The sequence below is a fragment of the Pinus tabuliformis genome, chromosome 3_1, assembly GCF_031772625.1.
Source record: "Pinus tabuliformis cultivar Carrire ecotype Pingquan chromosome 3_1, CPIR1, whole genome shotgun sequence".
Lineage (NCBI taxonomy): Eukaryota > Viridiplantae > Streptophyta > Pinopsida > Pinales > Pinaceae > Pinus > Pinus tabuliformis.
In genome coordinates, this window is record NC_142301.1 from 475480438 (window position 1) to 475507712 (window position 27275).

At 40.3% G+C, this 27275-nt stretch overlaps 1 protein-coding gene across 1 annotated transcript; it reads left to right on the forward strand.

Moving 5' to 3' along the window:
- The first annotated feature begins 1305 nt into the window (after nt 1-1305).
- LOC149187846 (uncharacterized) lies at nt 1306-4525 on the forward strand. The gene is made up of 2 exons (XM_089409789.1): nt 1306-4075; nt 4398-4525. The coding sequence occupies exons 1-2, from the start codon at nt 1306-1308 to the stop codon at nt 4523-4525; spliced, it is 2898 nt and encodes a 965-aa protein (XP_089265915.1).
- Nucleotides 4526-27275: the final 22750 nt, after the last annotated feature.

Below are 27275 nucleotides of genomic sequence, written 5' to 3' on the forward strand. Positions count from 1 at the left end.
GGGCAACCAAGAAAAAGCGTACTATTTCATTGGAAACATCCAAGAATAGAAAAGAGGGAAACATCTGAAAAACTAGGAAAAAGGAAACATCTAAAATATCTTGGCTTTATCTAATTATGCAATTTGATTTTATCTTTTGTAATAAAGAGAATGATTGCATTGTTTTATAAAATGCTCATCTCTTCTTCATAATAAAGTGGTGGTATTGTTTGCAGACCTGTGTTATTCCAGTGTTTGTGTCTACAGTCTGTTTGGTTATTATCTGTTTTTTTAATTTTCAGATCTGCAAGTAGATCAATTGGTATCAGAGCATAAGATCTTGGAAGCCATCCACCTGTTCGAAGAATTATTATTATTATTATTTTTTTTAAGGGTCATACATTTCACTCCATTCAGTGAATGAAAATCATGAACTCGCCAGTGAATGATTTAGCTAGGGCTCTTCAAGAGCTAATTACGCTGCAACAACAACAACGCCCTCCAGGGCAAATGCAGCTTCATACACGCTTTCAACTGCCCAACTTCTCAGGGCAAATGAATGGTGAGACTGTTGATAATTGGATCCGCAGCCTCTCCAACTATTTTAGAACCTATCCAACAATGGACGAGGAGATGAAACTTCAGATCGCCAGTCTACAATTGGAAGGCCTAGCACAAACATGGTGGGATACTCATCTTGAGAATATGTTCTTGGTTGTGGACCTTGGAGAACAAGCCGAGACCAAATCGATGCCTATCACATCTTGGAATCTCTTTTGCGAGGCCTTACGTGAACGCTTCTATCCTCCAGGATATATACAAAATCTCCTTGCCAAATGGTTGCAGCTTCGACAACTACCCAATCAATCAGTGCAAGCCTACATTGATGTCTTCTACAAGTTGCGCATTCAACTCCATATATCCGATCCAGACGAGGTACTAATTATCAAATTTAATTCTGGTTTGCTAATGCTTCTTCATCGTGAAGTTGAATTGTTTGATAGTGCTTCATTAGACAAGGCCTTTATTCGGGCCCTGGCGGTGGAACGCAAAGTGGGTACTCGAATCCGATATCCAGAAGCCAGAAATGGTCCATCTTCCTTTGATTCTTCTAATGTCGCCTCTGCCTCATCCCCCACACCTCACCGCACCCCCTGGTGCACATTTCACAAGACCAACTCACATGCTTCTGCAGATTGTCGAGTATTGAAAAATCTCCGCCCCCAGAAAACTCTTTTTACATAGGTCGAACAACCAAAGGGCACTACCCCACTTCCAGCTATTTCTCTCGAAAATCTGACAGAAGTGGACCCCTCTCTCATCCTCATGACTGCTAATGCAACAAACACCTCTGTTACTCCTTTGTTTACCCATAATTGTCAAATCAAACATGAGTTGGCCACGCTTATTCTTGACAATGGGAGTCAAAAGAATCTTGTGTCACAAGACTTAGTTGAACGCCTTTGCCTTCCCACCACTCCTCACCCCCACCCGTATCAGCTCGGTTGGGTCAGAAAGGATGGTCCTCGTCTTACCATCTCACAATGTTGTGCTGTCACCTTTGCTATTGGGCCTTTTCGTGATACTGTAGTATGTGATGTTTCTCCTCTAGATTGTGCTGATTTATTGCTAGGAATTCCATACCAAGAGGCTCGACATGCTGTTTATCATGCTACAGATCACCAATACCACTTGCAGCACGATGGGCGCACCTATGTGCTCACATCCTCAGCTAGCACATCAACCCAACCTTCCATTGGCAAAGCTCCCATTATAAGAGTCAATTTAAACCAAGACGTTTCTTTGTGCTTGGTTCGCCCTGTCAAGCCAGACAACCTCACCAATCCAGTCCCTCCTTCAATGGCTCCTCTACTCCATGAATCTGCAAATGTCTTCACCCAACCCATAGGGCTGCCTCCAGCACGCTCTGTTGAACACCACATTGATCTTGTTCCTGGCGCTTCCTTACCCAATGCCCCATCTTATCGCCTTGCTCCTCGAGAGGCAACTGAGATAGAACACCAAATTGAAGAATTGTTGACATTCGGTCATATTCAGACGTCATCCTCGCCATGTGCATCTCCAGCTTTTAGTATTCCCAAAAAAGATACTTCTGAATGGCGCCTCGTGACAGACTATCGAGCCCTTAATAAAGCCACTGTTAAAAACCTTCTGCCTTCTATGATCCAATATGGAGGAATTCTGCCTTCTAATACAGGAGGAATTCTGCCTTCTGTGATCCAATATGGAGGAGGGATGCCTCAATACAACTCTTCAGGTCATGTAATGGGTACACGACCTCAGCAAGGCCACTGGTTGAATCAATCTAATATGCGACCAGGAGGGCCATCGGGGATTATGACTAATATGATGCATCAGCAAATGCCCCAACCGAATGCTATGTTGCCTGCACAAGCACAGGCATTGTTGCAGCAGCAAAGATTTCAGGCAATGCAGAGTGGTGTTCCTCATTTTCCTCCTGTGCCAACTCAACAAGTATTCAATTCACATCCTCCACCTGCCATGCACAGATACAATGAGGCATTTTTGAGTGGGGATTTTAGGGATCAGCGTAGTAAGTCTCAACAACGTGGAAAGCAAAATCAGCATAATAGCCAACAGCATTCAGATACGAACATCCAGTCAGGTAGGTCTAATAATGGCTGGCCACAGTTCCGATCAAAGTATATGTCTACAGAAGAAATCGAGAGCATTGTTCGCATGCAGCTTGCTGTAACTCACACCAGTGATCCCTATGTTGATGATTATTATCATCAGGCTGTGCAAGCAAAGAATGCTACTGGTTCTCGAGGAAAAAGTCAGTTTGCACCATCTTCTCTACGTGAATTGCCACCGCGAACAAAAGCTGTAGCAGAGCCACATGCTTATCTTCAGGTAGAGGCACTGGGAAGAGTGCCATTTTCTTCTATTAGCAGGCCTCGTCCACTTCTGGAAGTGGACTCTCCTTCAACACCAAATGCCACAGGTGATAATGTAAATGAACCCAAGGCCACTGAGAGACCCCTTGAACAGGAACCAATGCTGGCTGCAAGGATTGTTATTGAGGATGGGCTGTGCCTTCTTCTTGATGTGGATGATATTGATCGGTTTTTGCAAGTATCTCAACTACAAGATGGTGGGGCCCAATTAAAAAGAAGGCGGCAGATTCTGTTGGAAGGATTAGCAGCTTCTCTGCACTTAGTTGATCCTCTTGGAGCAGAGGGTGGCCATCCAATTGGGTTGGCTCCAAAAGATGACCTTGTTTTTCTACGCTGGGTTTCTCTTCCCAAAGGGAGAAAACTTCTATCAAAATACCTTCAGCTTCTCACACCTGGAAGTGAACTTGCACGAATTGTCTCCATGGCAGTTTTTCATCATTTGCGTTTTTTTTTTGGTAGCTTAACTCCAGATCCCAGTGCTACAGTTGGGCTTGCTAAGACTGTGGCTATGTGTGTTTTCAACATGGATTTAGATGCCCTTATTGCTTGTTTGACAACAGTAGTTTGTTCTTCAGAGCAACCACCACTTCGTCCTCTTGGAAGTTCTACTGGTGATGGGGCATCGGTGGTTCTAAAAGCTGTTCTGGAAAGAGCTACAGATATCCTGACAGATCCACGTGCTAGTTATACCATTCAAAAGAGAAATATTTGGCAGGCATCATTTAATTGCTTCTTCAAATTATTGACAACATACTGTACTAATAAGTACGATAGTATCATGCAATCCCTATCGTACCATTCTGAGGCACTTGCGGATGCTAAGCTCATGTACAACACCTATGACAAGGAATTCTACAGTTTAGTGCAAGCTTTGAAGCAATGGCGCCATTACATTCTTGGCAAAGAGACCATCCTCCATACAATTCATCATCCGGTTGATAATATTCCAGATTTTCAGCCTCCTCTGCTCAAAGATACAATTCTGGACTTCAAGAAACGGGATACACGACATCAGCCATACTTCTCATATTTGGTTGGTAGGAAGGGACACACACCAACACAGGCAAAATGGATCAATGCAGAAACATTGCAACGCAATTTGCCTCAGTTGGTGGAGGAAGCGGGGACGCTTCCTGATCTAAACAGGGAGGAATTGGGCAACAGAAAGGACACAAAAATCAGCAACATCTCACTGATTGGGCAACCAAGAAAAAGCGTACTATTTCATTGGAAACATCCAAGAATAGAAAAGAGTGAAACATCTGAAAAACTAGGAAAAAAGAAACATCTAAAATATCTTGGCTTTATCTAATTATGCAATTTGATTTTATCTTTTGTAATAAAGAGAATGATTGCATTGTTTTATAAAATGCTCATCTCTTCTTCATAATAAAGTGGTGGTATTGTTTGCAGACCTGTGTTATTCCAGTGTTTGTGTCTACAGTCTGTTTGGTTATTCTTTGTTTTTTTAATTTTCAGATCTGCAAGTAGATCAATTTGTCGGATTGCTGTTAAAACAAAAACCTTGTGCATTAAGAACAGGAGACTCTCGGCATTTGGAGGAGCAAGTTTGTGAGGGATATATGAAGAATTGTGCGTGTGTGTGATCGCAATTCAATGTACGTTCTATATCTGCATGAAATCACTTTTGAATACCTTCATTGACTGGGGCGTTGCAAGAAACTTCTGACCGGTATGCAAAGTTCACGTTCAGTGAAAATTGTGCATTGTTTATTCTTGTGTTGACCGTTGAAAAACTATGATTTCATATTTAGAATTTGTTGGTGGGTTAGTGAATTCAATCTTGCATTGAATAATTTTGTTGGTCGAGGTATATATGTCCATTTGTTCGATTACAGTTTGACATTTTTAATAGTTCATATGTATGGTATGAAGTGCAAACATATTGAATGCCTATTTGAAAGTTCATCGCGGCTCAAGAAGTTTATGAAAGAATTATTTTTAAATAAGTATATGTTGTTGGGTAAGTTTCATATAAAGGTATATGTTTGAGGTATATTGAGGGCCTATACTCTTAGTTGATTATTTATTTTATTTTATTTTTTTTAATTTTTAATTTTTAATTTTAATAAAGATGGTCAATTATTTTAAAAACACCGGTAACTATTATAATTATTTTGGGCACAAATAAGTTTTTATGATGCATTTACTAATTTTTATTGTGGGAGTGGTTCTTTATGACAAAGTACTATAGTCAGTGGTCTAGGAAAATAAAACACATCCTTATTTTCAATTAGTTGTCGAAACGGGTTTGTGAAGAAGGAGAAAATGCACCTGAAAAACCCACTTCAGATAAGGAGCTTGCCATTTGGGAAAACAAGAACAACAAGGCCTATGCCTTAATTGCAACATTAGTAAATGAAGAGGTGAGTTGACATATTTTGCCATTTTCAAATGCCTTTGAAGCTTTAAAGAAGTTGAAGGAATTGTATGACTCACACTTTGAACTTGAAGCTCTTCAATTGATGATTAAGTTGTTTAGTCTTGAATTGAAAAATGATGACTCTATTTCCTTTGCATTAGAAGTAAGATCCATTATGCATGACATAAAATCCACTAGTGTTGAAATATATATTCCTCTCATAGTTTATGTCAAGGCACTATATCCCACCTATTCACATTATCTTGATTCATTGCAAGCAAGCGACAACCTTAAGGAGATTACCTTTGACTCCCTTAAGAAGAAGTTTGCTAAGAGAGAGAAGGGTTTTGGGAAGAAACCAACTCCTCAGTCTTCTAAAGAAGTTGTGTGCCTTGCACAAAAGGAAAAGAATCATGCACAACATTCATCTAGAGGAAGAGGTGGCCAAAGAGGAAAGGGAAGGAGGAATTTTAGAGGCAGGGGGCAGAGAGTTCTAAGGAGAAAAGTTTGATCGTCAATGCATATGATTAATTAGAGATGGACATGATACTTTTACATGTAAGCTGCCTTGGGATAGAATTGAACAGGAAAAAAAATGAAGGAAAAGGTAAAAAAACTCACAAGGGGAAAGGTAAAGCATCTGAATTCACTTGTTATGATGTGGCACATTGCAATATTGGAGTAATTGAAGACTTATTCAATGCTTTAATTACTTCTTAGAAGGATGATTGATTGCTTGATTCAGGAGCAAATTACCACATGACTTTCAGGAGAGATTTATTTGACTAATTCACTCACAATGTTGATGTAGTAGTATACTTTGCAGGCAAGTCAAAACTCAAGCCATCAGGATCTCGCACCATTAGGCTCAAACTAGTTGGTCTTCCAAAATTTCTTTTACATGATGTTCTATATCTCCTGGAGCTGAGGAAAAAATCACTCTCTTTGTTCCACATGTTCCAGCAAGGAAACCCCATTCATATATGTGATGACAAGATTGAGGTCAGAAAAGAATCAAATCACTCACTTGTCATGACACAGATGGAAGGAGAAATACTTATGAAGTTACAAGGAAACTCTGCTCGTGCACAAATATTCTCATACAATTATCACTATGATGAAGGTAAATTTCCATCAAGTATTTTATGGCATGCTAGATTTGGACACTTGAACTATTACAACCTTCATTTGTTGAAGAAAATGGTGTTACTGGTTTGCCTACGTTTCCAAGAAAACTTGAGCAATATGATGCTTGTATCTTAGGAATTCACAACAAATAGTCTTTTCATGATTCTCATTCCAGAGCACATAGAAAGATTGAACTCATTCATTCTAATTTATGTGGCCCAATGCACGTTCCTTCTGTAAATGGTAATAAATATCTGACGATATTTATTGATGACTACACTAGAATGTGTTGGGTTTATTTATTGAAGAACAAATCTGAAGCTTTTGAAACATTCAAGAACTTTCATGCATGGATAAAAAATGATGCACAATCTCATATTGGCTTTGTTCGCACTGGTAATGAAATAGAATATACTTGAAATGAATTTGAAAACTATATCGCCAACATGGGATCAAACATCAAACAACCATGCCTTATAATATGCAACAAAACAAAGTAGCTGAAACAATGAACAAGACAATCTTAAATATGGTATGTTCCATTATGTTTTTCAAGAAAGTTAAACTGATGTTTTGGGTTGACGCAGTTCTATGTACTGTTTATATAAAGAATAGGTGTCCATATAATTCTATAAATTACAAGACTCCCCATGAAATGTGGTATAGCCAAATTCCTTTGGTGAGGCATTTCAATGTTTTTGATTCCACCTGTTAGGCCTTGATACCTAAGGAACAAAAAAAAACTCAGTGCAAGCAGTCACAAGTGTATCTTCTTGGGGTACTCAAACACCAAATCATACCATCTCTATGATGAAGTCAATAAGAAGTTTATAATATCTAGAGATATGATCTTTCTTGAATCTTCCAAGGATGACAATACTATTGATCCACATCTTGATTGCTTGGATAGATTTGAACATGTAAAATCTTTTCAATAGTTTGATAATGAAATTCCACATCTTGAAAGGGGGATTCCTATACTAGATCAATTTGTGGAATCTTCTTATGAAGCACTCTCCCCCCATCATGAAGCTCCAACCACCGATCCAAATGACACTTTGAGTGATGTGATTGACAGAATTTTGAGACTAACTATTGATTCATCCCTAACTCAATCAACTGAGAAGCCTAGGACATCTCAGAAACGTCCTCCAAAATGGCTGACAAAGACACTTGAAATTGTTTGTCTCGATGAGGTTGGAAAGATAGGAACAAGAAGCTGAACTAGACATAATGGAGGTGATGTTGACAATCTTGATGCACCAGTTGATATGCATGTTTGTTATGATTGTGAACTGAATTTGTCTACAAATTTTGAACCAACTTTCTTCAAATAAGCCACTTCTGATGATGAATGGAAATAAGTGATCCATAAATAATATGATGCTTTGGTAAAGAATCGCACCTGGAAGTTGGTTTGTCCTCCATTGGGAACCAAACCAATTGGATGCAAGTGGATGCTCAAAAGGAAGTATAAATCAAATGGCTCATTTAACAAGCACAAAGCCAAGCTTGTAGAAATTTTTTTTGTAGAGAAGGAAGGGGTTGACTATAAGGAGAATTTTCCCCCACAAAAAAATGGGCTACCATCCAAACACTCTTTGCGTTGGCAACACATAATTATTGGAAAGTCCATAAAATGGATGTAAATGATTTCTTGAATGGAGATATCAAAGTGAATTATTTTATTTTCCAACTAGAAGGATTTGTTGTGAAGGGTCTGTTATCACCCCAAGAAACTCTCCTAGGTTGTATATCAGAGATGCTCGGGAACATTACAAACTCAACAAAAAGTTGGATAAATGGTGGATGAATGAAAGAAATGCTGCATATTCAAGCCAGATAACCACTTCTACTATGCTTAACCCCAGATATGGGTGAACACCCACAGACTACAAGGCTTTAGACCACCAATTACTCACAGTTTGAAGGAAAATGTGATGATGAAGAATACTGATCACACCAACAGATGCATAGGACCTTGTGATGGCCAGCTGCAACTAGTTAAAAGGTCTGTAAATTCTATTTCCTAATGCACAGACAGGATGACAGCTCTCTGGCATTAAAACAACAAAAACCTGCATACATATTTGATAATACTAACTAGATTCTAGCAGAGAGGTGGGATGATAGCCCCTCTACTACTAAGCATCAAAAGAAAATGAAAAATGCATACAAGCACAACCTGGAACAAAGAAGAAGAAGTGGAAAGTGAGCAATCAATAGCAAAGGAAGCTTGTATTAGCTGGAAATGAAGACCAGAAGCTGCAGGTGTCACAATAGTTGCAGTCTCTAGAAGTTGAAGTTTACATCAAGATAACATTCATCAACCTCATTACATCTTTTTTCTGGGTATATATGGAGGTTGACTACAAAATTGTTCTGTAAACCCATGCGTGGAGGGGACATAACTGACCACCAACCATATTTACAATCAGATATGGGTCTCTGATACAATTTAATTATTTTAATGGATAGAATGACCTTCTGGTACTTTGATGTCCTTCTTGAATAGGTGAAGTATTATTTGAATGAATTTCAATAACTGCTGCAGTCATTGAACTGTTCGAGGATTGTCCTTCTCGTCCTTAGCCGTGCTGCTCTTTGAATGAAGTTGCTGAGGATTCAATGCGCTGAGTACCAGATCATCTCTTCCTTCTTCGCGCGCATGGGACAAGCCAAAAACTCTGAAAAATGCATTGAAAATGGACGAAGAGCCGAGAAAGAATGTTGGCCATTGGATGGCTCAGATGGATGACCTAGATCTGATGGCGCGAGGCGATGGAAGACACAAAGGTGCAGTTGATTATTAGTCATTAGATCTGGCAAATCGGACGACGGGGATTGGATTACGGAAGCCATCGGGAGCAAACAAAAATAGAGGAACGTGGGCCATCTGATGACAAGATGGATGATCGGATGGCTGACGGGAGGTAGAGATGATAGCGGGTTAACGGGCGGGGAGCCATACCGGAAGGGCGGCAAGCAGTTTCCCTGCACCGCTTTTTGGGAGAAGGCGGTATTGGTACATGGAGGAGAGATCCAATGATAATGCGCCACATGGCAGGTAGGTCCAGTAGGAAACTGCCTTCCCCGTGGGCTATCGCGTGCGCGGCTTGCGGGGTGAGGGCTTGCAAACACTGTCGGATGATAAGACGAGATGATCAGACGGCCCAAAATTAAAGCATGTGATTTGGAGTTGATGTGACAGGTAAAGCCGCGGCGGGTTATGATTTTCTTTGTTTGCGCGGTTTTATAAAGGATTAAAACATTAGTGCCGGGGGATTAAATGAAGAATGCGTTTAGACGAGGTTTAAACGGGTTATGAAGGTTTAATAGAATTATAAACAAAAAGCGCCTGGGAGCTAAGTAAATAAGGGTTTGTGAGGAAGTTTAGCATAAAACAGAGGAATGGGGAGCCATAAGGGTGCAAGTGGAGTGATAAGGGAAAAGGCAAGTTATGGTGTGCGGTAAAATTATCGGGGGTTTTATAGGGTTTATAAAATAAAAAAAGAAATAATGGAGTTAAGAGAATAAGGAGAATGAAAGGAAAGAAGGAAATGGAGGTAGCGGGGTTATAGGAAAAAAGGGAAAATGATGGAGAAAGCATGAAAAATTGCTGCCATCCTTATACAACCAAACTAGCACTGCTCAACACCTATTTTGATCCATCAAGTATCAAAGAACATAGCAAAGCTAACACTGGCTCCTTCTGGGGATGAGATCCTCCCTGTGAGGTCTCAAGAACCTGCAGAACAATGCCTTTCCAGCTGAAAACAAATTAGGCAAAATTCCTAGCGTTCCATTGGGCATGGAGTCTACTGCATCTATACTAAAATTGATAAAAACACAATATTTACAACCTTTAAGGCCAAAGACCTTAAACAACATAAACTTTCAAAAACCGCCCATTAACTGGGCCATCAAAAACTGCTTCTTTCTCCATACTTTTCAGTATGAAGGTGTTTTTCCCTTGGACCTGTGAAATGATGAAAGGCCCTATCCAGAAAGCATCAAATTTCCCATGATTGACTTTCTTTTCCTTTAGTGCATCCCATTTCAAAACCAAGTCTCCAACCTGAAAATTATTTGTTTTTTCCTTCTTGTCAAAGTCTTCCTTGGTCTTTCTCTGATGCGCTGCGGCTTTTCAACCAGCTGTTCTCTAATCTGATGTATTTCTGCTAAGTTAGTGATCCTCTTTGCCATGTATTCTTCCTCCTCCTGCTCTTCTTGAAGGAATTTTGCCAGGGGGAGAGTTAGTTGAATTGGAAATACAGCCTCAGTACCATATACCAGCTTGAAAGGACAATTTCCTATGGATTTTTTAATGGTCACTCTGTCAACCCACAGTGCATACTTGAGCTTTGAATCCCAATTCTTTTTATTGTCCTCTAACAGTTTTTTAATTATCCTGATCAGGCTTTTATTAGAGGATTCTGCTAGACCATTTCCTTGAGGATAGTAAGAGGTGGAATGAACAAGTTTAATACCCATAGAATCACACATTTCCACCAACTATTTTTCCCTTAAGGCTGCTGCATTATCTGTTATTAATTTATGTGGACAACCAAATCTGCTGAAGATATTCTCTGTCAAAAACTTCATGACCACATTATGATCAGCCTTCCTGGTAGGGACTACTTCAATCCACTTAGTGAAATAATCAGTGGCTACTAATATCCATCTATGCTGGCCATTGGAATGTGGATTGATTTCTCCAATAAAATCCAAGCCCCACTGCTGAAAAGGTCCCTTTGCAAGTATTGGTTTCAGAGGTAGGGACTTCAACTGCTATTTTCCTTCAAATCTTTGGCACCTGTCACAAGATTTAACAAAAACAAATACATCAGAAAATAAAGTGGGCCAATAGTACCCAGCTCTGAGAATTTTATGGGCTGTAGTTTTCCAATAATGGTGCCCTCCACACATGCTGTTATGAAACTGCTGCATAACTTCTTTTGACTGTTCTTTGTCCAGACACCTCAAAAATATTCCAGATGGATCCCTCCAGTAGAGCAGATTTTTATTGATGCAATATTTAGTTGCCCTAAGTTTTAAAGTTCTAGCTTGACTTGTGCTTAAGCCTAAAGGGATTTCTAGCTTCAGTAAGAAATTAATTATTCCAACATACCAATTACAAGAAGCTAGATTCTCGGCCACTAACTGCTTTCTCTCTGTTTTAGTTGTTTCCTCTTCTTCTACCTGACCATTTTCTGCAATTGTGCACAAGAAATCAACATCTAAAGACCTGCAATTTTCTTCAGCCAATAACTTGGCAAGCCCCTGACCTGTGACCATCTTGGTGGGATTCAGCGCTATGTTAAATTCTATCATATTTGCAATCCATTTTGCCCTTCTTCCATCAGCATCAGTTTGAGTTAAGACATCTTTTATTGCAGCAGAGGGTACACATGCAATTATCTTTGAATGCAAGATATAAAATTTGAAAGCTTTCAAGGATTTAATAAGAGCATATGCCTGTTTTTCAATAATATCATACCTTAGTTCAACATCCCTCAAATTCTTGCAGAAAAATGCCACTGGATGCTCTGAACCTTCTTCATCTGCTTGCAATAAAATAGCTGCAATGGTGTCTTTAGAGGCAAAAAGAAAATATATGAAACTCCTTGCTGTAATCAGGGCTGCTTAGTGTGGGAGCCTCCATAATAGCTTTTTTAATAGACTCAAAAGATTGTCTTGCTGTATGAGTCCATTTGATTTCTGCCCCTTTCTTCAACACGGGGGTAACATGCTTTACCAGTTCTGCAAAGTTTGGAATAAACCTCCCGACAAAATTAATTTTGCCCAGAAAGGATTGGATATCCTTCTTTGATCTAGGGACAGACAAAGTCTGAATTGCTTTGACTCTTTCTGGATCAATCTGAACACCTGCAGCAGACACAATATGTCCTAACAGCTTGCCTTCATTTAAAGCAATTTGAGATTTTTTGGGATTGACTGAAATTCTGAACCTCCTGCACTTCAGAAACACCTTTTTTAAATGCTGCAAATGATTTTTATGGCCGCTGGATTATACTGTTATGTCATCAAGGTAGATAAGGACAAATTTGTCCTTCTCTCCCACAAATTCTATATCCATAGCTCTCTGAAAGGTGGCTCTAGCATTCATCAACCCAAAAGGCATTTTGGCATACATAAAAGTGCCCCAAGGAGTGGTGAATGCAGTCTTTTCTTGATCATCTAGGTGCACAACAATCTGATTAAAGCCTGAAAAACCATCCAGGAAAGACATTACTTTGGCTCCTGAGACCTTTTGCAACAAGTTCTCCATCCTGGGCAATGGATAGTTGTCTTTCTTGGAGAATTTATTTAAATTTCTGAAATCAATACACAGTCTGATTTCTCCACTTTTCTTCCTCACCACCACCAAATTGGCTACCCATTTTGAATATCTGAGAGGAATTATGATCTTGGCAGCAGAAATTTTTTTAATTTCTTTTTCAATCAGAGGAAGAAGCATAGGGTTTATTGGTCTCAGCTTCTGTTTGAACGGAATGGTGTCTTTCTCCAGAGGGATTTTATGCTGAATTATGTTCTTATCATACGTCTTCAGATCACTATATTCCCATGCAAACACATCAGCAAATTGCCTCATTAAATTGCAGTATTCAGCACTTTGATCAACAGACAAATGAGTGCACAAATTCACATACCTAGGCTGACCTGGACTTCTTATATCATGCTTACAGACTGCAGATTGATCTTCTTTTTGGGCAGCCTTGTAAGGCACATCATTTTGGTCAAATAGTCTTTCAAGAGGAATTAGACCCCTAAGAATATGATTGCTAGGAAGCTGAACAATGTTGTCTTCACCAATTTTATTTCTAAGCTGGGATTGGGGGTTCTCTAACAAGGCTTCATTCTCTTGGTCAATTTGCATTTCAGCAAATTCATCAATGACTTGCAAGAACCTATTCAATTCATCATCATCTTCAAAAACTTTCCAATGGTGGACATTATCAGGCAAGGAAGGTCTGTACTTCATTTGGACTTTATAAACTAGTCTCGGAGGCATGGAGGGGATAAATAGACTAGCAGAAACAGCAAGAGAATCCACAAGCTAATTTTGGGTTCTAGGAATGTATGAAATATAGAAATAATCAAAGGAATCTCTAATTCTCCATACCTCATCTCTGTATGCCTTCAACCTTGGGTGCTTTGCCTGAAATGTTTTATTTACTTGCTAGATGATCACATTAGCATCTCCAAACACCTTCAGATTCTTGATTCCTCTGTCTTTGGCTGCATTAAGGCCCAACAACAGTGCTTCATATTCTGCTATATTGTTTGTCACTTGAAAAACTAGCTTAAATGACAGCTGAATGCTTTCTTTCTTTGGAGATACTAGCACCACCCCTGCTCCTATAGTTTCCCTAGAACATGCTCCATCAAAGAACATCTCCCAAATCTAACTTCCTTGCTCTTCTTCGGCCTGAACTATTGGTTTCTTGAGCTGAATTGAGGCCTTCTGAGTTTCTTCTATTTGGAGAATACATGCTCCAAAATCAGTGTCCACTGCATAAATGGGATGATTTGTAGGATTCTTCTCATCACTAATGATGTATGCAAACTGAGCTTCTCTGTACAATCTCCTACTCTCTCTTCCAAACACTGGGACAGTGGCATAAGATAGATCATTTTGTAATGTCCCACCTAGTCTCTTAATCCACCCTCTGGACAGCAGCATGCCAAACTTAGGAGGGACATCTGCTACCACAATATCCATCATCATACTCTTCATGGGCAGCTGAGTTAAGGTAATGGCCAGATCTTTAATCAATCCAAGACATTTCACCTTCCTTGAATCAAAAGAAAATAAATCATGATAGGGTCTAGTGATATCAAGGCCTAACTCTTCCATGACAGCTTTAGGCATTAAATTGTGGCTGGCCCCTGTGTCTAGTAGGAAATTGTGGAGGATTTTGTTATGAATGGTCAATGAGACATAAAAAGATGGAGAATTATTATCAGCGGGTTCAATCATAGGACTGAGCACAATGGCAGGCTTGTCATCTTGCAAATTGACAAAGTCAATGGAGGTTTGTGTGGTTTCTAGCTCAAGGGATTCAAGGATAGGCTTTCTAAATACTTCACTCTTCACCAACTCTACTAGAGGGATAGATATTTTCAATTTTTGGACTTCTGACTCAAAGCTGAAAGAAAAAAATAAATTATTAGAACCTTTTACCTCTTGAACTGGAGCCTTGAGGATGACTGGATCAGCTGCTAGTCTTCTTTGCCTGATATTTTGTAATTCTGTTTGGACAACAGATTTTTGGGCAGGATTCTCTTTGACATTTCTTGCATTTGACCTCAGATTGTATCTTTGTTGCTTTTCATTTTGTAGAACATCTTCCCTATCCCATTCTTGTCTGTCTTGTTGCTGCAACAATGATTGTTCATACTCAGCCAATGTCAAAAATGCAGTGCTGCCTTTATCTTCCATGCAATGAATTTCATCCTCATCTTCTTCAAATTGTTCTTCCTCCATGACTACATTTTGGAAATGAGCTTTAACTTTTGTTCTTCTTTTGATTCTTCATGCCTCTGCATAATTTGTAACTGCTCATTTGCTCTTCTAAATGGAATAGGATTTCTTGGAGAAAATTTGTTCTGCTGCCTTGTTTTTGCTGAATTATGCTCAACCTTTAACTTAGAAAATTTAGCAGCCAATGACTCTATCATATTAGTCATTTTGTCTAATTTAGGCTCTGAAGATGAATCAGAAGAAGTAGAATCCTGACCTCTCTACCTCCTTCTGCCAGCTTGACTTTTTAGCTTTTCTACAGCCATGATATTGGATTCCACCTCTAGTGCTGCATCCTGCATGTCTCCTAGAGTGGCACATCTTCTTTCTCTTAATAACAGGCAGAAATCAAAGTCAAAAGTGTTGGCATAAGTGAGTTTGGCAGAGGTGGGAGTAGGTTTTACCTCAGCTGGTATCTTACTATACATTCAATTAAATATTTTATTAAAATCAGGCAAAGATTCACCATTCTCCCTCTTCAGATTACCAAACTCAGTATGATAATACAACAAGTCCTTTCTATCTCCCCAATGCTTCAAAAACGCATCATCTAATGCTTCAATATCAGTTATAGATCTCTGGGGTAATTCTCTGAACCACTTCCTAGCCTCTCCATCAAGGCTCTGGACAAAAATTCTCATCCACACATCATTTTCACTTATATCTAAATTATCAACATAACTGTAAAAATCTTCAAGGTGTTCTTCTGCTGTTGCTCCCTCTGTTCCAGTGAAATTAGGAATATATTTCTGATATTGTCCCACAGACATAGGATTTAGAGGAACAGGCAAGACTAAAGGTCCATATCTAGCAACAACAATTCTCTCAATCTTCGTAGGTGCTTGCTGTCCTGCCATGACTGGAGTATTTGGAAGAATACTAGCAGATTGAATGGTAGGGAGTAATGTGATTAATGGTAGAGACAAATGGATTTTTTGGACTGATATTCAAAGGGGAACTAACTGCACAAGGGGCTGAATTAATCTCTGAAGGAATTTCCTTATTAACAGTGCTAGGTTCTAAATCTTCAAACTGTAAATCTTCAGCAATAACTTTATCTTTCAGAGATGAATAAGATTTCTTAGGCTTACCTAATCCTAATGCCCCTTTCTGTGATGTTTTCTTCGATTTAACAGTCCTCTCAGGGTCAGGTACTGGTTCAACTTGTGATTTCTGAGGATTTCTTCGAGTATGTCTCACAAATTGAGCTAGAAATTCAATGTGGAGTCACCAAAGGATGGTCTTCCTCCAATGGAGTCGCCAGATAGATGATTACAACCAGAATCTACGTTCAAACCTTGTCTATCATCAAAGCTTGATGTTGTGTCATTCTCCCAGGGAAGCTGAGCTTCAATTCTCCTCTCCTCGGCAATGACGCCAATTAATGTTATCACCCTAAGAAACTCTCCTAGGTTGTATATCAGAGATGCTCGGGAACATTAAAAACTCAACAAAAAGTTGAATAAATGGTGGATGAATGAAATAAATGCTACATATTCAATCCAGATAACCACTTCTACAATGCTTAACCCTAGACATGGGTGAACACCCCCAGACTACAAGGCTTTAGACCACCAATTACTCACAGTTTAAAGGAAAATGTGATGATGAAGAATACTGATCACACTAGCAGATGCATAGGACCTTGTGATGGCCAGCTGCAACTAGTTAAAAGGTCTGTAAATTCTATTTCCTAATGCACAGATAGGATGACAGCTCTCTGGCATTAAAACAATAGAAACCTGCATACATATTTGATAATACTAACTAGATTCTAGCAGAGAGGTGGGATGACAGCCCCTCTACTGCTAAGCATCAAAAGAAAATGAAAAATGCATACAAGCATAGCCTGGAACAAAGAAGAAGAAGTGGAAAGTGAGCAATCAACAGCAAAGGAAGCTTGTATTAGCTAGAAATGAAGACCAGAAGCTGCAGGTGTCATAATAGTTGCAGTCTCCAGAATTTGAAGTTTTCATCAAGATAACATTCATCAACCTCATTACATATTTTTTCTGGGTATATATGGAGGTTGACTACAAAATTTCTTTGCAAACCCATGCGTGGAGGGGTCATAACTGACCACCAACCGCATTTACAATTAGATACGGGTCTCTAATACAATTTAATTGTTTTAATGGACATAATGACCTTCTGGTACTTTGATGTCCTTCTTGAATAGGTGAAGTATTATTCGAATGAATTTCAATAACTGTTGTAGTCATTGAAATGTTCGAGGATCATCCTTCTCGTCCTTGGCCATGCTGCACTTTGAATGAAGTTGCTGAGGATTCAATGCGCTGAGTACCGAATCATCTCTTCCTTCTTCGCATGCATGGAACAAGCCAAAAACTCTGAAAGATTCATTGAAAATGGACGAAGAGCCAAGAAAGAACGCCGGCCATTGGATGGCTTAGATGGATGACCTAGATCTAATGGCGAGAGGTGATGGAAGACACAGAGGCGCAGTTGATTATTAGCCGTTAGATCTAGCAAATCGGATGGTGGGGATTGGATTATGGAAGCCATCGGGAGCAAACAGGAATGGAGGAATGTGGGCCGTCCGATCGCGGGATGGATGATCGAACCACTAACAGACGACAGAGATGATCGCGGGTTAACGGGCGGGGAGCCGTACCGGAAGGGCGGCAAGCGGTTTCCCCGCACCGCTTTTTGGGAGAAGGCAGTATTGGTACATGGAGGAGCGATCCAATGATAATGCGCCGCGTGGTAGGCAGGTTCGGTGGGAAACCGCCTTCCCCATGGGCTATCACGTGTGTGGCTTGCGGGTTGAGGGCTTGCGAACACCGTCAGATGATAAGGCGGGATGATCAGACATCCCAGAATTAAAGCATGTGCTTTGGAGTTGATGTGACAGGTAAAGCTGCAGCGGGTTATGATTTTCTTTGTTTGCGCAGTGTTATAAAGGATTAAAACATTAGTGCCTGGGGATTAAACAAAGAATGTGTTTAAATGAGGTTTAAATGGGTTATGATGGTTTAAACAGGTTATGAGGGTTTAATAGAATTATAAAAAAAAGCGCCTGGGAACTAAGTAAATAAGGGTTTGTGAGGAAGTTTAGCATAAAACGAAGGAATGGGGAGCCATAAGGGTGCAAGCGGAGTGATAAGGGAAAGGGAAAGTTATGCTGTGAGGTAACATTATCTGGGGTTTTATAGGGTTTATAAAAGACAAAAAGAAATAATGGAGTTAAGAGAATAAGGAGAATGAAAGGAAAGAAGGAAATGAAGGTAGCGGGGTTATAGGAGAAAAGGGAGAATGATGGAGAAAGCATGAAAAACTGTTTCCAGCCTTATACAACCAAACCAGCAATGCTCAACACCTATTTTGATCCATCAAGTATCGAAGAACATAGCAGAGCTAACAGGGTCAAGAACATAAAGTATGAAAGCTTGTAAATTCCATGTATGGCCTCAAGGAAGCACCGCGAGCCTGGTACGAGAAGTTAACTGAGCATCTTCTGAAACTCAACTTCAAACATTATGTTCATGATGATGAAAATTTGTTTATAAATAAATATGGAAAAACAATTGTATATTTTTTTGTGTATCTAAATGATCTTACGATGATAGCGAACAATGACAGATACATTGCATCCATAAAGAAGGAATTGAAGAAAGGTTTTGAAATGACAGATTTTGGCTATGTTCACTACTATCTTGGTATTGAGGCAATTGAATATGAAAAGTTTATATTTGTCTCTTAGAAGGAGTACATTGCAGATCTGTTGAACAAATTTGGCATGGTTGAGTGAAATCCTTTGAATACTACAATGGAACATAAATTAAAGCTAACCTTCACTGAAGGAAAATAATTTGAGGATGCAACCAAGTATAGATAACTTGTAGGAAGTCTCAACTACCTGACTACTACCTAACCATACATTTCATTTGTTGTTGGAATCCCTTCCAGGTTTATGGAAAAACGTTTTGAGGTTCATTAGTATGATGCAAAAGGAGTTCTAAAGTACTTGAAGGGAACTCAAGACTTTGGACATAAGTATACACAGGTTGGTGACTTCATCTTGATTGGATACTTGGATGTAGACTTCGACGAAGATAAATAAACTGGGGTATCTAGTTTAGGTTATGTTATGAGCCTTGGATTAGGAGCGATCTCTTAGAGGTCACGAAAATAGTTAGTTCCAACATATTCCATAAATGAGGCAAAATATGTGGTAACAACTGAAGCAACGAAGGAAATTGTGTGGCTTAGGAAAATTTTGGATAATTTATGAGAGAAGCAAGTGCATTCAACTCCTCTTTTGATTGAAAATACTTCTGAAATAAAGTTGGCCAAGAACCCAAAGTTCCATGATTGATCGAAACACATCAATACAAAATACCATCTGATTTGACATCTTTTTGAGGCGAAGACAATCCACTTACGCCATTGTTCGACAAATGAGAAGATTGAAAGAATCTTCACCAAAGCACTTGGAAGAGAAAAGTTTGAAAGATTCAGAATGATGCTTGGAATCACGAACATCCCTTTAGATTAAGGGGGGAATGTTGACACCTAATCTAAAATGATTATTATATATTGTAAATATTGTCAATTATGAATTTTAGCAAACCAAGAGACCATGGAATTGGAATATTTTGACAGTTTTGGACCCACCAACAAATCAGATCTCCTTGATATGAGGTCCCAACTAGACCTCACACCTCACACACAAAAACAAAAGGGGTATATCCAACATCCAACAGAATAGTCCATGACTGATGCAGCAGTTATTAAAACCAAAGTTCAAGGGAAAACAAGTACACCATCCAACAGAATAGTCCACATGGGGGTGACAGTCATTAAACCAAGAAAACAAAAGGATGGCTTGCCTAATGTCTGATGGAGTAGTCCACATGGATGGGACAATAGTGATAAACAATACAACACATCTTCAACAATTTAAGTACTAAAATAACCGAAGTAGTTCAACTATCTTTGTAAAGTTTAAGCAAACATGCATTGCAAATGTTTAAAGAATAGCCTTACAAATAGATACAAAACATGTGTGAAAATGTGCTCGCATGAGACAAGCTTCTGAATTAAGAAAAAGTTCCAAGACACATTTGTACACCATACATCACTAGCCTCAGTAATGGGAAATTGGAGCCACTCCTCGCTCCTCAAAGAATAGATTACCGACTCTTAAGGCTATGTGGGAGGAGCCAAGGTGAAAATTCCTTTACTCATACAATGAGGGGATATATATAGCCAAGGGGGAGCAACTGACCCTTGTGACTCTTCAACTTCCCTCATGACTATTTGACTTCCTATGACTTTTCGACTTTACATGATTCCTCAACTTCATATGTGGGTCTCTTGGACTACCAATGTACATTACATTGATTACAACAAGTATGGCCCATTGTAGTGATGTGGCTGAGACAACTCATGACACAACTCGACATGACACTGCTGACATGTACTGGATGACTATGGTGTTGGTGTCGAACTGTTGTGTTGTTGAGTGATGGTATGCTCTCAGTGTAACATGTCTTCACCTTCACATGGCAAGGTGTGTGGGGTCTTCAATGGTCTTGGTATTTGCTTGATGGTGCATGTGTATATGTCTCTTTCACTTGCTGCTTGATGTGCTTCATGCTTTCATTCGACTATGAGCAAGTCTTATAACATGTGCCTCGTCTTCATCCCATTCATTATTGCCCCATGTTTCATCAATGTACCTATTCTTGCAATTAGTCATGATGAGACAACATCAAATCAAGAAATCTCTTAGTCTAACATGGTGCATTGTTTTTCATTTCGATGTAGGTTATTGGGAGAGGGACAAGGCACTAAAGTTGTGAAGATCAAAACTTAGGCTGAGATGTGAGGCTCTGGATCATTGTTGGGAAAACCTGTGTAGATGTCACTAGGACGTTGATTTGCGCAATCTGGGACAACAATGATAGCTGCTGGAAAAATCCCATCTTGGAGGTAGAATTGCGCATTTTCCAGGAGGAAGACCAGGCAGGGTGTCGGGGAACTGCTCGACCAATCTGCACAATTTTCAAGGGGAGCATAGGGCATGTCATCAAGCTAAGATCTTCACAGTTTCTCCAAGGAAGACAGAGTGGGTAGCAGGAGTCACTGGCAGGAAAATCTGTGAAATTTTCCAAAAGAACAGGATCAGGCTACAGGAACTGCTAGTCAAAATTGTGCAATTTTTGGAGAGAGTTCGAGATAAGCAGCGAGGGATTCATGACATAACTGCACAAATTTTGGGCTTATTGCAGAGTAGGGAAGAAGGGAAAGTCATAGAAAAATATGCACAATCTCCCAAGAGAGAACAGAGTAGGCCAACAGAGAAGCCTACTTGTTAAATCTGCACAATTTCTTGGGACAGTGTAGCGATAGGAATGAGAGGTTTGTCCCACATGTCGACAGGCAGTGCAAGGCAGTCAGGCTAGACAAGTCCTGTGTAATTTTGGAGATTAGTGCATCCTTGGGTCACAACTCAAATAAATTTTTCTAGAAGACCAGCTGGAGGCTTAATGGGTGATCTTGCGGGAAGCAAAGATAAGATCAGGTTCTGGGAAAGCTTCTAAACAGTTCTGGTTGTTGAGTCGACATATTTTCATGAAAAATTACTAAGTATGAAAGAATGTGAACATGTGCATACATGACATTGTGATCACACACTTAACATGACTTGATGATGAGACACCTCAAACCAACGAGATAAACATGTGCTCAGTGAGAGTGACTCAAAGGTTAAGAGCGACAAGGGCGACAATTAAGATATGTATTCGAATGATCGAGATGACAATTGCATGATAATGTTTACACCTTTTTGTGTGAGTGAGACTGATGTCGACAGAGTGAAAACGACTCATGCACAAAAAGGCAAACCTTCAAAATTTCCATAACAAACTCGCAAGCATGACATAACAATCAACATGCCAAAAGACAATCAGTGGTTGATTAAGAAAAAAGGGTGTAAAGACTCAACATGAGCTCATGGGGTGAGCCCGAGTGCTTGCAACCAAGAAGGGGAAAAACCTAGAAATGCTCTAAAATTTCGATGCATGCCAAAATTTTGGAGGGTGTTGCTGCTGCTACAACACTTAGTGAGACACTGGTTGAATACCAACTTCTTTGTTTCAGTTCATTTCAAGGTAGGGCCTTTGTCTTTCAGGGAGTACTGATTCATTGTGCAAGTTACTTTAGCTTCCCCACTTACCCCATGGACAAACATGGTTCACCTTGTACCAACTCAGTCAAACACAACAAAATTTTCAGCCTGATCATAACGTTTCAAAATCGGGAAGGGTATTTTGGATCACAAGCTTAACATTTTTAGAGTATAATTTTTCATCTCTGGTGTTACTCCTCTACCAATAGGCCTAGACAGTACCCCGATGGAGTCACACAAGAACACAAACATTGCTCCACTACCAACGAGTCTGGACAGTACCACAGTGGAATTGCTTGCTTCACCTCTCCCCGTAAAAATCCTTTCTCTTCTTTCGCCTTCGTATTTTTTTTTTGAAAGAGGACTGTGCATAGGCACTTATTTATTTTTGGAATAAAGATGGATCCTAACTTATTGAGAGTAGAAGAGGTTGTTCCTCTAGAGAAGCATGTAAGACCTTTGATTTAGGTTTTCTCATTTTGATTTTTCCTCTTCTCCATTTCTACTTGTTGGATAAGCTTAGACACACATAATAGAAGACTGAGTATAGGCATGGGGTTTCCCAGTTTGGACATAGGTTCATGGTTTGACTGAGCTTCTGTTAGGGTCCCAACCTAACCCCCTTATTTATGTAGTAGGATCGAGTCATAGTTATAGTTAAGTAAAGAGTCAATAAAGCCCATATTAATAATTGTAAGTGGTTAACTTGCAATTAATGACGGGACCACAATTAGTTGCAAATGGGCCATGGTATTAGATAGATGGTATTAATAAGAACCATGGTATTGATCCATGGTATTGCATGTATGAGTCATATATAAAGGATAGAGACTCCCTGGGAGGATCATGGTGTCTTATTTTGTAATCGAGCTCTGCTCTATTGGAGGTTGCCCCCTCAAAGAGGCAAGTGAACATTACTTTCTGAATAATAAAATACTTGCTCTTGTTTCTCACTATTCTATGTTCTAGGTATATTTCTTCGCATATTTGGTATTCTGGTAATCGTCTTGTAGGTTAAGAGCATTACGAGTGGTATCAGAGCACTTTCCAGGGTAGGTGGGATCTCCATTTCATAGCAATTCTTTTTTTGGCTAGAGACGTGTTCCGGCGTCTTTAAACCACGAGATCTGTCGTTGAGTGCATAAACCTACGGATTTGGGGAGGCATGCATGCAGGAAATACAAGAGGTGGTCACACCTGTTGGACTCCTTTGTAACCCCTGTGGGTACCCCTTTGCGTAGTAATGCATTAGACAGAATTGCGCACGGACTATCTTCCAAGTACCCTTTGGGTATATCGGAAGCCCCCTAGGTCCTTTGAAACCTCGCCATAGATAAACCGTCGGTTGTCTTGCTGCTACAGTACACCGAGAATAGCACTCGAAGAGATTACTCGCCCATACGATAGGGTAGTTGAGTTGTACGGCTAAGGGTATGGTTGATCCTCAGTTAGCGCCCTGAAACATTGGGCCGAGTACTACTGTCAGACCCTTATGTATATTGCGATCTGTAGCACCTGACACTCCTCGAGACCATAGTTCCCTTTTCTATCTTGGGATCACGCATAATCTCTACCAGATCAAATCTCGCAAGGGGGTTTGCAGCAGCAGCAGACATCAGTCCCGCAGTTCTGAGTTAGCAGACCAGCCTTTTCGATCTATTAGATCCATCAGATCCGCAGCAGCAATCTGTCCGCCGATCAGAGCTATCCGATCAGCCATTCAGATCTCTTAGATCCACCAGATCTGAGTAGTTGTGTGGGGTTCCTATACTGGGGTGTGATTTTCACAGGACTTTTGGCAGCATTGACATTTTGAGGATTTGGCTACTGCAGTATTCCTAAGCAAGGAGTAAAACTCCGTTAGGATTTTTTAGAAAAAAAAAAATAGTTTGAGACCCCCCGGGTGCTTATTGGTGATCTAGCCCATAAGAATCAGGACGACGAGCTGAGCAAGGTGGTACCATTCAATTGTTAGTGAAAAAAATTCGGGCGGTCCCAAATTTCAAGTACATCGGATCGGTGCATGGTAGCAACTAGAGCTCAAGCTATGGCCAATGAGAAGATCGACAAACTTGAACAATCCTTGCAAGCCATCCAAGCTCAGCTTGACAAACTAACTGATGCACTCTCTAAGGGCAAGGAGGCATATATTGGCAATGGACATAGTGAGGTTGAGTCTAGCCACTCTCTTCACCTCTGGGGTACCTACAAACAATCCCGTTCGTGACCTCCCAAGCTGGATATGCATAAATTTGATGGTTCTCACCCAGCCGCATGGGTAGCACAAATGGAGCAGTATTTCAATATGAATAACATCTTAGATAATGAGACTCAACTTATGGTGGGGAGCATGTACTTGGACAATGAAAGATGGCAATGGTGGGAATGGCACCAACGTTGCAATGGAATTTTTTTGACTTGGGCCACCTTCAAAAAAGCTCTTACAGAGCGCTTTGACCAGGAATCTGCTTTTTTGGGTCATCTCACTAAGCTCCGACAGACCGGCACAGTGGATGAATATGTTACAGCCTTTGAAGCCTTAGCTTTCTGCACTAGGGATATCCCAGATGCGTTCTACACAGAATGTTTTATCAGCGGTCTTAAAAGGCCATACAAGCCCACGCTCGACTACACCACCCTCCCACATGGTCGGAGGCTTGCAAGGTAGCTTGTAACGTGGAACGTGCGTTAGCAGCCGAGTCCATTCGCCCAAAATTCACCGCCAACAGTCCCCCCCCACAGGCTCACAGCATGACTCAAACACTTAAGGTTCAAAAGGTGTCACCTGCAGAAATGGCTGAAAGAAGAAAGCAGGGATTATGTTACTACTGTGATGAAAAATACTCCCCAGATCATAAATGCAAGGGGCCCAAATTTTTTCAAATTGATGCCACTGATTACAGCTCATCGGAGGAAGCCCCACCACTTGAGGAATCGGAGGAGGTAGAAGAGGACAACCAGAAGGAAAATGTCCCTAACGAACCAGTTATTTCACTGCATGCTTTGGTAGGGATATCTTCACCTCAAACTCTCAAAATTAGAGGTTTTATTAAACATCGCCCAGTAGTAGTCTTGATTGATAGTGGCAGTACACATAATTTCATCCATCAAAAAGTCACAGAAGCAGTGCATTGTTTTGTACGAGAAGTTTCTAACTTCCAAGTCCAAATTGCGGATGGGGGAACAATGAAATGTGAAGGCCACTGTGAAAATGTCAAACTTCAAATGGGGAATTATCAGTTGAAGACCCACATGTTTGCTATACACATGGGAGGGTGCAACATTGTCCTCGGTGCTAAATGGCTTCACACTCTTGGGCCAATCACAATGGATTTCCAGGAGTTATATATGAGCTTTAAGCAAAAGAACTCCACACATACCCTCCGTGGACTCCAGGCGAGAGCTTCCACTATCATCAGCTCACATAGGATGGAAAAATTGCTAAAAAAGGGCCATCATGGATTTATAGCTCAATTTAATGCCATCCAGGCTGTTGAACCCAATTCTTTGCCGATTCATCTTGAGATGCAACAGATTTTAAATAACCATCTGCCAGTCTTTGACAAGCCTCATGAGCTTCCACCCTCGAGAGGGGAACATGATCATAGCATCACCTTGGTTCCAAGGGACCAACCACCAAATGTGAGCCCATACAGATATTCGTTCACCCAAAAGAATGAAATAGAAAAAATAATCAAGGAACTTTTTGAAGCAGGTGTCATTCCTCCCAGCATTAGTCCTTATTCATCACTAGTGGTCATGGTGCTCAAGAAATATCGGGAATGGCGGAAAAACCCAATGTGGGAAAACTGGTGTAGCTATCTGAGGGTTTTCTTATTAAGCAATATCAGAGTACAATCTGGGTGCCGAAATTGGCCTACCCAATAGAGAATTTCCTTGGCAGTAATACCTCTTAGTTTGAGACAAATCTCCTGGCTGAAATCCCAGATAATCCTTCCGACAATGCCTTAGTTCTAATCTACCCCAGAAACCCTAGTGTCTGCCCTTTTTGGACTGTGTCAGCCCCTCTTTGCCCAACGCTAGCCCTGCGTAACCCCGGATGGGTCTTCGTCAGCATTAGGAGACCTTGCGTTAGCCTTCTGGCCCTCTGCATCAGCGACGCTGGCCTCTCTGAGGCTCTGCGCAACTCTTGGCTGCCTCTATGTGACCTTGCATGAGCCTTGGCGGCTACTGCGTCACTCTCTTTGGCTACTTGCTGCTCTTCCGGCACTATCTCTACCTCTCTGTCTCTCTGTACTCAATGCCCCTCAGCTACAACTCCGATCACTAATTCGATCTCTCTTAGCAAACCCCGCTCTAGAGAATAGAATGACTGATCACTCTGGTGTATTCTCCAAGTGACTCTCAAGCCTCTTCTTATACTTTTCTCGTTGACATATCAACGACTGAGATTAAGTCCCTAATCAATGACTAAGATTAGATCTGGCTTGATCCATATCTTTTGGACCATTCTAACATAGTTTCTTATTAATACACATTAATAATTTATTTTCCCTAAGTTTAGACTTAGGGACTCCATTAAAAATATTAATTATTTTAATATCTCTTGAACTGTTTAGAATCTGCCCAAACCGTCTCTGGGTATTGGAGATATCATGTGCCTCAACCTCTCCACCAAATTTCTCATCCCGATTGTTGATCATTTGCTGGATGAACTCAATGGGGCTCAATTCTTCACTAAGCTGGATCTTCGCTCAGGCTACCACCAAATTCGCATGAAGGAAGTCTACATTCCAAAGACTGCTTTTAGAACTCATGAAGGCCATTATGAGTTCCTGGTCATGCCATTTGGTCTTTGTAATGCCCCATCTACTTTTCAGAGCCTTATGAACCACCTTCTCAAACCATATCTCAGGAAATTTTTCCTTGTCTTTTTCGATGACATCCTCATCTATAGTTGCACTTGGGCCGCACATCTTCAGCATGTAGATCTGCTCTTGCAACTGCTCCGCAAGCATAAATTATTTGTTAAGATGTCCAAATGTTCTTTTGGCATGGAAGAAGTTGAGTATTTGGGCCACATTATGGGGCGTGAAGCTGTCAAGGTGGACCCCAAAAAGATCCAGGAAATGTAGGATTGGCCTCAACCTAAGACCTTGAAGAGCCTGAGAGGATTTTTGG

What these genes read in the sequence shown, in the direction of transcription:
- LOC149187846 (XM_089409789.1), top strand. Translation starts at nt 1,306, where the DNA reads ATGACTGCTAATGCAACAAACACCTCTGTTACTCCTTTGTTTACCCAT. An exon ending in TCTAAACAGGGAGGAATTGG is followed by an intron (nt 4,076 to 4,397) that starts GCAACAGAAAGG and finishes TTTAATTTTCAG; the next exon opens with ATCTGCAAGTAGATCAATTT.